Raw genomic sequence first — 12,098 nt, 5'->3', positions numbered from 1 at the left:
ACTATTTTTTCTTCTGCAATTATTAGTTACCATATAAAGAAATACTTGGAGACTATGAAAATATCCTATTTCTCAACATATTTTTACCCAATAATTTTAGCAATTATTGGTGCTTCTTACTTGCAATAATTATTACTGAAGTGTGGGCCAATGGTGATTTTTTTACATCTTTCTTTCTTTTTTTTAAGATTTTATTTATTTATCTTTAGAGGGGAAGGGAAGGAGAGAAGGAGAGACATATCAATGTATGGTTGCTTCTTGTGCGTCCCCTGCTGGGAACTGGCCTGCAACACAGGCATGTGCCCTGACTGGGAATCGAACCAAGATCCTGTGGTTCATAGGCCCGCACTCAATCCACTGAGCTACACCAGCCAGGGCACATCCTTCTGTCTACATTAAATAAGCTTCTATTTTCAGGAAGAACTATCCTTTTTCCATTTGTTTATTCAATTATTTATAATAGCATGGATTCATAGATATTTCTTTTATTCTATAATATTATTCTCATGATTTATTCATTACTTAGATTGTTCTAGATTTGGTCATTGAGAACTTCCTCAAGTTGCTTTCTGTTTTATTTCAGTATGTCCCATCAGTTTTTGAGCATTTCCTTACTTTCTGACACCACAAGATGTTTGGTGCCAGGGATTAGCAAATTTTTTTTTTGTAAAGGGCTAGATAGTAAATATTTTAGGCTTTGAAGGTCAGAGGTCTCTGTTGCCTTTTTTGTTTCTTTGTCTTACAACCTTTTTAAATTATGAAACCACTCTTAGCTATGGAGCTGGGCCACATGCTATAGTTTGCTAAACCTAGGCAAGAATCTAAGTTAATCTTCTACCCTCCTTGCCCTAGCCCTAGAATCAGCCATTTCCACAAGAGGTCTTTTATTGGAGAACATTATTTTGAAAGCAAGGTCAGGATACTAGGTATGCTCATTGCTATTGAGGTGCCATTGCTATCAAAGCCTTTTTAATGACATTGCTATTGAGGTGCCATTGCTATAAACCCCTTTTAATGAACAAGGCTGGGAAATAATGTGCTCATGCAAATGTACACACATATCTGCATCCATCTATTCATCTATCTATCCATCCATCTGAAAAACAATGGCCTCATACTGATACATCCATTTCCAATCTAGCACCACAGTTTATTCTAGCCTTCCCCTTTCTATTTGTAATTTCTTTTTCTGACAGTGAGGAACCTGTCTTTTATTATCTACAAAATGTTTACTTACTTGTTCAATCCCAGAACACACAAAAATACTTTCAACATTGCTAACTCACAACCCTGTGGAAAACAATTTCACTAACAGTTCTTTTTGTTTTTAGCCTTATAAGACAGTCAAAATACTGAGTTCCAGTGTTACTAAGTTACTTCTTTTCTTTTCCACTGTCTTCAGGATGGTTATTTTTTTCAACGTTAATATACTTATGTTCATTTGTTACCATTTGAATTTCATTTTGGCAGTCTCCCCAACATCATGGTTGTTGTTTCATTTTGTTTTGTATCTGTGCATTTGAAAAAGAATAGGTAATTTTTTTCAAGTTCCCAGGTGATTGAAATGTGAACCTAGGTTTAAGAATTGTTATATTTACAATAGAAAAGCAGAAGAAGGTGTAACTTTTGCTCTTAATGGGTCTATAATCTAGTAAAAGTAAGCATACATGTGAGTCAAAAAAAAAAACACAGTAATTGTAGCCCTGGCTGGTGTGGCTCAGTGGATTGAGTACCAGCCTGCAAACCAAGGGGCTACTGGTTCAATTCCCAGCCAGGGCACATGCCTGGGTTTTGGGGTGGGCCCCTAGCTGGGGTCATGCAAAAGGCAATCACACACTGATGTTTCTCTCCCTTTCTTTCTCCCATGTTTTCCCTAAAAATAAATAAAATCTTAAAAAAGAATCACTTTAAAAAATGAGTAATTGTAAACATTATAATAATGCTGTAGGTGCTTTTATGTAAGACATGGTATAAATCATATAATTATTAAAGGAACAGGGAATAAGTATAATAATCAGAGTATTATGGAATTAGATGAGAAAGACTTCTTACACATGAGTGTTGAGTTTTATCTGGAAGAAGAGAAGGGTAAAATCATTCTAAAATTGTTATTTCTTTCTAAAGATGAAAATCTACAGTTGGTAAACCATGAAGCATGTTCCATGGCAGTGGATGTTGTTCCTCATGTTGACAACCCAACCTTTGAAGAAGATGAAATTCCTGATCAAGAGACAGCTGTTCAAGAAATTAAATCATAAAATCTGTGTCAATAGAAAACTTGAGCCTTTAGTAATAACAGAACTGCCAATCAGGGCCTAGTTTCTTATTAATGAACTTGATAGATTTAATAAAGTTAAGAATGATATGGAAAATGCTGAGATGACTAATATTATGCTCTACTTTAATGGCTTTAAATATTTAACCTGTTAACTTTTTTCACAAACTCAATGTAATATTTTTCATAGAGTAGTTTCCTCTCAATGGTTATAGCAAGATTTTTAAACATTCAAAACTCTCTTCAAATAGTCATGTTTTTCATTTATAACAATTTTCTTATAAAAACATGTTTTTAAAATGTGAAATAGCTGTGATCATTTTGTTTTATGATAGTATCTTAACTAAAAAATACTACTACTTTAGCTTGGGCTATAATGTATCAGGTTTTACTCCAGGTGTTTATGTTAATCTGGAATTATATTATAAAAAGCAATGCAAATTTAAGTTAGGACTTCAGGAAATGTCTATTTAAGCTACATTAAGTTGATAGAACAAGATAAAATCAAAATAATCATTTTAACTATTTCTTATTTTTAGGTTAAATGTACTTCATGTGAGTGTTGAACATAGTTTATCAGAGAATATGGACTGGACTGGATCAGTTAGTATATTAGTGCACTAATGTGACACAAAATTGCAGACAAAAAGTTTCCTTACAAAACTGACAATTTCAAAAGTAGAGTATATAAGTATTCATGCTATTTGAAAAGGATAAGCTGAGTTTACATTTTACCTAAATGGGCTAAAATTACATTAGCTAAACTAAAATTCTGTCCATGTTGCTATAAATTTTGTGAATGCATTTTCTTGGTGTTTGAAAAATAATTGGGGGAGAGGGGAGAATTCCAGGTGCCTTAACATAAAGTTAGAAGCTCCATCCATCAAAGTTAAATAGAGCTATTTAAAAATGCACTTTATTTGTATTCTGTATGGCTTATCTTTTATTTTATAGTTTTGTTTCCAGTGCAAATTTCAGCAGAATTTAAGCAAAAGCAGGAGAGACATGTATTTTTGTTTCCTAAATGTAGAACGGATGAAACCATTGCATTCTTGTACACCGATTTGAAATGCTGTAAATATGTCCTGATTTATATTGATTCTCTTTAAATATAAAATGTAAATAAAATGTTATAATAAAATATTGTATCTGGTGTTTAGTTAAACAATCCTAAACTAACATTTGATATACAAGGTCTGTCCAGAAAAACTCCAACTATTGTTAATATGAGAACAGTTTGCATGACATCAACATTACCTGGCAGCCAAGGAGAGTGGACTGGATGCACATGTGTGAAAAATGACAGCTTCACTGTACTAGTCAGTGGGGGTAGTAGACATTGAGTAGGCATGTGTACTGTGTGACCGTTAGCATTCCAAATGACTGACTGAGTAGAGCAACAAATCTATATCAAATTTCCCATTAAGCTTCAATATTCCTTTGCAGAAACTATTTGATGATTCAGAAGGCTTCAGCTATAGGCAACTGGTGATTGGCCACTTCATCATGAGAATGTGCCCACTCATGCATCATGTCTTGTGTAGAGTTTTTTGGTGGTGAAACATCAAATTATGAAGATGACTAACACCCCCTACAGCCCAGATTTGGTGCCCTACAACTTCTGGATTTTCCCAAAACTAAAATCACCTTTGAAAGGGAAGACACTTCATATTGCCAGTGAGATTCAGAAAAATACAGGAGGGCAGCTGATGGAGATTGGGAGAACTGTGTGAGGTCCCAGGTACCTACTTTGAAGGTGGACTGAGGCATCACTGTCCTATGTACAATGTTTCTTGTATCTTGTATCACCTTCAGTAAATGTCTCTTTTTCATATTGCATGGCTGGATACCTTCTGGACAGACCTCATATGCTTGAATTTGGGATGAAAGATTGTAAATGTTGTATTTCATGAATAAAAACTAAAATTTTAGTATAATATAAATTTGCATATTTCATTACATGGAATCTGGTGCCATTGTAATATAACTGACTCTACCATGAATTATTCTAAAATGTCAGCATGGTATGGAACTGAAGATATTATGCTGAATGAAATAAGCCAAGCAGTGAAAGAAAAATACCACATGATCTCATCTGTAAGTGGAATCTAATCAACAAAACAAACAAGTAAGGAAAATATAGCCAGAGACATGGAAATGAAGAACAAACTAACAGTAACCAGAGGGGTTGGAGACACTGACAACGGGAGAAAGAAGGGGAACAGTCAAGTCAAGGAACATGTATAAAGGACCCATGGACCAGGACATGGGGGAATTGAAATTGGAAGGTGGGGGAGTGAGTAGGGCAGGGGAGAGTAATGGGAAAATATGGGGACAACTGTAATTGAACAAAAAAAATTTAAATTAATCTAAAAAACTAAGGTTATGTTTACCTTATAATAATATAGGGTTAGAGAAAGACCTTGTTGCCAGTCCATCTTTATACCACCTAAAACCTAAGGCCATTTTAATACTTTAAAGTTTTCTTTTCCTTCAGCCTTCTCTTTGGTAATGCAACAGTTAGGATGTTGTTAATAAGTCAAGTGCCTCCCTTTCTTTTCTGAAATATTTTAAGAATAAATAGATGCCTGAAACACCTCAGAACCAAGATTTTCCTTTTTAATATTTATTATGTATTTATTTTATTCTTGTTCACATACACTTGTCTCCATTTTCGCCCTACCTTGGCCCACCGCTCCACCAATCCCTGCCTCCCACCCTTGAACTTACCCTCTTCAGCTTTGACCATGTGTCCTTTATACATGTTCCTTTATGGACTTTCCCCTATTTTTCCCCATTATCCCACCCCCACCACCCGTCTGGTAACTGTCAGTTTGTTCTTTCGTTCAGTGTTTCTGTTTATATTTGCATGCTTGTTTTTTGTTGTTGTTGTTGATTAGATTCCACTTACAGGTGAGATTATATGGCATTTGTATTTCACCACCTGACTTATTTCACTGAGTGTAATGCTCTCCTGATCCATTTATGCTATCCCAAAGGGTAAGAGCTCCTTCTTTCTTTCTGCTGGGTAGTATTCCATTCTGTAAATGTACCACAGTTTCTTGATCCACTCATTTACTGATGGGCATTTGGGTTGCTTCTAGCACTCAGCCATTGTCAATTATGCTGCTATAAAAATTGGGGTGCATAGGTTCTTTTGAATTGGTGTTTCAGGGTTCTTAATGTATAATCCCAGTAGTGGAATTGCTAGGTCAAAAGGCAGTTCCATTTCTAGTTTTCTGAGGAAATTCCAAACTGTTTTCCAAAGTGGCTGCACCAGTCTGCATTCCCACCAAGAGTGTACTAGGGTTCCCTTTTCTCCATAACTTCACCAGCAGTTGTTTTTTTTATTTGTTTCTGATGACCATTCTGACTGGTGTGGAGTGGTATCTCATTGTACTTTTAATTTGCATCTCTCTGATGGCTAGTGATGCTGAGCATCCTTCATATGTCTTTGGGCCCTCTGTATGTCCTTCTTGGAGAAGTGTCTGTCAGTTCCTTTGCCCATTTTTTTAATTGGATTGTTTGTATTCCTGGAGTGGAGTTGTGTGAGTTCTTTATATATTTTGGAGATCAAACCTTTGTCTGAGATGTTATTGGCAAATATATTTTCCCATACAGTTGGTTCCCTGTTAATTTTACTGCTGTTTTCTTTAGCTGTGCAGAAGCTTTTTAAATTTGATGTAGTCCCATTTGTTTATTCTTTCTTTTATGTCCCTTGTTCTAGGGGATATATCAGTGAAAATATTCATGCATGGAATACCTGAGATTTTCCTGCCAATGTTCTCCTCTAGGATTTTAATGGTGTCATAGCTTATATTTAAGTCTTTTATCCACCTTGAATTTATTTTTGTGTATGGTATATGTTGGTGATTGAGTTTTATTTTTTTGCATGTAGCTGCCCAGATCTCCCAACATCATTTCTTCAAGAGGCTATTTTTACTCTGTTTAATGCTTCTACCCCCTTTGTCAAATATTAATTGACCATGGAGACTTGGGTTTATTTCTGGTCTCTCTATTCTGTTCCATTGATCCATGTGTCTGTTCCTATGTCAGTAGTAGACTATTTTGATTATTGTGGCCTGTAATATAGTCTTCTATAAAGTATTGTGGTCCCTCCTACTTTGTTCTTTCTCAAAATTGCTGTGGCTATTCAGAGTATTTTATGGTTCCATATAAACTTTTGCAATGTTTGTTCTATATCTGTGAAATGTGTTATTGGTATTTTAATAGGGATTGCTTTAAATTACAGATGACATTATATTGTACATAGAAAATCCTATAGACTCCACCAAAAAGCTACTTGACCTAATAAGTGAATTTGGCAAAACAGCAGGATACAAAGACAATATTCAGATATCAAACACATTTTTGTACACCACCAACAAAATATCAGAAAAAGAAATCAGTAAAAAAAAAAAATCCCATTTGCTATAGCAACAAAATAACGTACCTAGGAATAAACCTAACCAAGGAGGTAAAAGACCTGTATTCAGAAAACTACACAACACTGAAGAGAGGAATTAAGGAACACAGAAACATATACTATCTTCATGGATTGGAAGAATTAACATTATCAAAATGTCCATACTACCCAAAGCAATTTATAGAACCATGATTTTCAAACAAGAGTACACATATGTCTTATGTGGCAGTGTTCCAGGTATATGTGTGTGTGATGCCATACAATAAACTTGGCTTATATCCTTAAAAGTTAAGGGGGAGGTGATTTATATTTTTTTGAGTTTCAACAGCTGTATAATTTACATACTCGAAATTCACCCATTTTAAATGTACAGTTCTGTGATGTTTAGCAAATATATATAGCTATGTAAATTTCACCACAATGAATTTTGAAACTTTTTTTTTACTCTCCAAAGTTCCCTCATATCCATTTGTAGTCCATTTCTGCTCCCATTCCCAGCCCCAGGCAGCCACTATTCTGCTTTCTGTCTCTATAGATTTGCCAGTATCGGTACATTTCATATAGTCAGAATCATACAATATGTGGTGATTGTGACTTACTTCTACCACTGGGCATAATACTTTCAAAGTTCATCCATGTTGAAGTGTGCATCAATACTTCATTCCTATTCACTGCTAAGTCATATATCCCATTGTATTGATATTCCTCATTGGTTATGTATTCATCAGTTAATGAACACTTAGGTTATTCCCACATTTTGGTCATGATGGATAATGGTCCTATGAACATTGATGTGGACACCGGCCCGCAGTGTCCACAGAGTTATAGGTGAGACAAGATAAATTCACATGGACTACTGAGTCCTGTGGAGAGAGAGGGATGGCAGGGTCACTATCTCAAGGGGAGAGCCCTCCAACCCTTGCTTTGATAGGCTTTTATTGGCTTTCTGATAGCATCAAAGGTTTTCATTCATTATGCTTAGGTTTGCTTTAGGTAATTACTTTTTATAGATAGCAATGGAAGGGATGTTACTGATTAATTCCTACAGATTAACAAAGAAAAAATGTTGCAAATGCAAGGGAATGATAAGAGTAATTGGTCTGGTAACATTTTAGTCTTTGGGAGAATTAGCACAGATTTTAGGAAGTTACTTTGGAGATATGCAGTAAGCATTTTCTGCCTCAACTCAGGATGAGAGAGTTTTAGAAAGAGCAAGTCACAAAGCATCCTAGGTATAATGCAGGCATGATTTCCCATGGGAGAACTAATCAGTGGGTTTGGCTCCTGTGTGCCACCACCAGCCTATGGACATTCCCATACAGCTAAGCTACAATTGCCATTGCCAGGCAGATCGGTTCCCTACAGAATATTCATGCAGAAGTCTTTTTGTATGTTTTTTCTTAATTTTCTGGGGTATATACAAAGGACAGGAGTTCCATGTTAGTTTTACATTTTTTCCAGCTGTTTTCTTTGATAATGAAAAATGCAGTTTGACAGAGGGATAAAAATCAATATTCATAAATCAAAGGCATTTTTATATACTAACAATGAATCAGCAGAAGCAGAAATCAAGAAAAGAATCCCATTTTATATAGCAAAAACAAAAATAAAATATTTGGGAATAAAGCTAACCAAGGAGGTAAAAGACCTGTATGCTGAAAACTACACAACACTGAAGAAAGAATCAAGGGGGACACAAACAAGTGGAAACAAATACCATGTTCATGGATTGGCAGAATTAATATCATCAAAATGTCCATACTACCCAAAGCAATTTACAGATTCAATGCAATACCTATTAAAGTACCAATGGCATACTTCACAGACATAGAAAAAACACTTCAAAAATTTATGTGGAACCATAAATGACCCCGAATAGCAGCCGCAATTTTGAGAAAGAAGGACAAAGTAGGAGGGATCACAATACCTGATACCAAACTGTATTACAAGGCCACTGTAATCAAAACAGCCTAGTACTGGCATGAAAACAGGGAAATAGACCAAGGGAACAGAACAGAGAGCCCAGAATTAAGCCCAACTCTCTACAGTCAATATTCAACAAAGGGGGCAATGACATAAAATGGAGTAAAAATAGCGTCTTCAGCAAATGGTGCTGGGTGAACTGGACAGCTACATGCAAAAAAAAAGAAACTTGAGCACCAACATACACTATACACCAAAATGAATGCAAGGTGGATAAAATATTTAAATTTAAGCCGTGAAACCATTAAAGCCCTAGAGGAGAACATTGGTAGGAAAATCTCAGATATTTCATGAAGCAACATTTTTACTGATATGTCCCCTAGAGCAAGGAATATAAAGGAACGAATAAACAAATTGGATCTCATTAAAATAAAAAGCTTCTGCACAGCTAAAGAAAGTAGCATTAAGATAAAAAGAGAACCAACTGTTTGGGAAAACATATTTGCCAATGATACCTCAGACAAAGGTTTAATCTCCAAAATATACAAAGAACTTACTCGACTCCACTCTAATAAGACAAGAAACCCAATTAAAAAGTGGGCAAAGGACTTGAACAGACACTTCTGCACAGAGGACATACAGAGCATCCACAGACACATGAAAACATACTCAATATTGCTAGCTATCAGAGAGACGCAAATTAAAACCACAATGAGATACCACCTTACACTGGTCAGAATGGCCATCATAAACAAAACAATAAACAACTGTTGGAGGGGTTGTGGGGAAAAGGGGACCCTCGTTCACTGTTGGTAGGATTGCAGACTGGTGCAACTGCTATGGAAAACAGTGTGGAATTTTCTCAGAAAACTAATAATGGATGTGTCTTTTGATCCAGCAATTCTACTGCTGGGATTATATCCTAAGAACCCTAAAACACCAATCCAAAAGAACCTATGCACCCCAATGTTCATAGCAGCACAATTTACAATAGCCAAGGGTTGGAAGCAACCTACATGCCAATCAGTAAATGAATGGATCAAAAAATTATGGTACATTTACACAATGGAATTCTATGCAGCAGAAAGAAAGAAGGAGCTACTACCCTTTGCAACAGCATGGATGGAACTGGAAAATATTATGCTGAGTGAAATAAGCCAGGTGGTGAAAGACAAATACCATATGATCTCACCTTTAACAGGAACTTAAACAACAAAACAAACAAGCAAGCAAAATATGACCAAAGACACTGAAATTCAGAATAGGCTTACGGGGACCAGAGTGGAGAGGGGAGAGAATTTCAGGGGAAAAGGGGAAGGATTCACAGAAACTAGTATAAACGACATATGGAGAACAACTAAGGAGGGTGGAAATGGGAGGAAAGTGGGGAGCATGCCGGGGGGTGGGCTGGGATGGGAGTGAGGGATGGAAAACTGTACTTGAACAATAATTAAATAAAAAATAATAATAATTAAAAATGCAGTTTGAGGAACAGACTTTATTACTCTTACATATTAATCAAAATATAAGTTGATTCCTTTAACTGGCAGTAGATATATTTATCTGTATAGGGAGTCTCTAACATAAGACAGTTATGTTAGAGGATTTTCTCAGGGTTTTCTGAGACTTCTTTTAGTAGAAGTCAGGCTGTATTATTCTGTAAATAAGAATATCCATAGCCCCACATATAAATAAGTAAAAATATTGTTAACAAGAGAATTGGGCCTGGCTGGTGTGGCTTGGTAGATTGAGTGCTAGCCTGCAAACCCAAAGGTCACCAGTTCGATTCCCAGTCAGGGCACACGCCTGGGTTGCAGCCTGGGTCCCCAGTTGGGAGCATGTAAGAGGCAACTGATCAGTGTTTCTCTCACATGGATGGTTCTTTTCCTTTCTTTCTTCCTCCCTTCCCCTCTCCAAAAATAAATAAAATCTTTTTAAAAAGATATAATTGGAATGCAGAAAATATTCCTCCTTCACCCCTATATCTAATTTTGGATCATTTACTAATTATTTTAATTCAATTCTATAACATCTGGAAAAATTTTACTACCTCAGGCTAGAACAAATTTTGAGTTATTTACCTCACTCATCATCTATTCTGTTTGGAGTGGATTTTAAAATATTTTTAAATATGGAAATATAAAATTTAGGTTTACATATTACATGAAAACTATAAGAAATTCACGATTAGTTCTGGCCAAACTGGAGGCATAGATAGAAACCCTTTGCTTCCTCGCACAACCAAAAGGAGGGTAACAACCAATCTAAAACCAATAAGTCAAACTGCATGGAACTCTGACAACCAAGGAATTAAAGAAAGAGTCAATCAGGCCAACCAGACAGTAAGACTGGTGAACAGATAACCTGCAGCAAGGCAGCAGATCATGTAGGCAGGGCTGGCAGAACAGGAAGCTGAGACTCAGAGCTGACTGTGGATTATGGCAGGGGTTGCCACAGTGGCAGAAACACCCAGTCTCACACAAGAGTTCATTGGAAAGTGGGGCTAGAACCCAGCAAGCAAGTTGCATTGTTCCCTCTCTGACCACTACCCCACAGACAGTGCCACAATGAGCAAAGAGGGTTGCCCTGCCCCCTCACGACATAGCAAGTGTGCCGAGACAAAGAAATATGGCCCAAATGAAAGAACAGAGCCCAACTCCCCAGAAACACCTAAGCAGTGAGGAGATAGCCAACCTGTCTGATGGAGAGTTCAAAGCCCAGACAATCAAGATGCTCACAGAACTGATTGAGCTTGGTCAAAAAGTGAAAGAACAAATGAAGACTACCCAAAGTGAAATAAAGCAAAATATTCAAGGAACCAACAGTGATAGGAAGGAAACCAGGATTCAAATCAATGATTTGGAACAAAGGGAAGAAATAAACATCCAACCGGAACAGAATGAAGAAACAAGAAATCAAAAAAAAAAATGAAGACAGGCTTGGGAAACTCTGGGACAGCCTTAAACATTCCAATATCCTAATTATAGGTGTGCCAGAAGGAGAAGAACAAGAACAAGAAATGGAAAACTTATTTGAACAAATAATTAAACATTTCCCCAATCTGGTAAAGGAAATAGAGTTCCAGGAAGTCCATAAAGCCCAAGACTTAAGAGGATGGCTTCCAAAGACAAGGGTAGTCTTAATAAAGATGATTCCTCTGCAATATTGCTATTGTTTGACCTCTGAGGTATACTAACTTGTACTGTCCTTTCTATTTTCCTTTTAACTATCTCAATTTCCTCCTGTCCACCTAGAATCTAAGATAACATCTTATCTCAATGAAATAATCTAGGATAACATTTCAATGAGAGAAGGTAAGAGTGAGAATTTAGTTACTATATAAAAAAAATTAATACCTTAATCTATTACCAAATTTATTCCCCCNTGGGGGGGGGGGGGGGGAGGGGGAGGGGGAGGGGGAGGAGGGAGAGGAGGAGGAAGAGGAAGACACAAAGGCACATTATAATTAAGTTA

General features: G+C 36.4%; 1 protein-coding gene across 1 annotated transcript in view; it reads left to right on the top strand.

Moving 5' to 3' along the window:
• The window catches only part of RNF128 (ring finger protein 128), a 73,781-nt gene extending 70,252 nt beyond the window's left edge, over positions 1 to 3,529 (top strand). Inside the window, exon 7 of the mRNA XM_037067713.1 lies at positions 2,125 to 3,529. Within this exon, the coding sequence (XP_036923608.1) occupies positions 2,125 to 2,258 (134 nt within the window). The 3' untranslated portion in view covers positions 2,259 to 3,529. The remainder of the gene's footprint in view (positions 1 to 2,124) is intronic.
• The last annotated feature ends 8,569 nt before the right edge of the window (positions 3,530 to 12,098 follow it).

The sequence above is a fragment of the Sturnira hondurensis genome, unplaced genomic scaffold, assembly GCF_014824575.4.
Source record: "Sturnira hondurensis isolate 20B ecotype Veracruz unplaced genomic scaffold, ASM1482457v3 Scaffold0017394, whole genome shotgun sequence".
Taxonomy (NCBI): Eukaryota; Metazoa; Chordata; class Mammalia; order Chiroptera; family Phyllostomidae; genus Sturnira; species Sturnira hondurensis.
The sequence above is the reverse complement of the archived record's forward strand: the minus strand, read 5'-3'. Positions and strand labels throughout refer to the sequence as shown.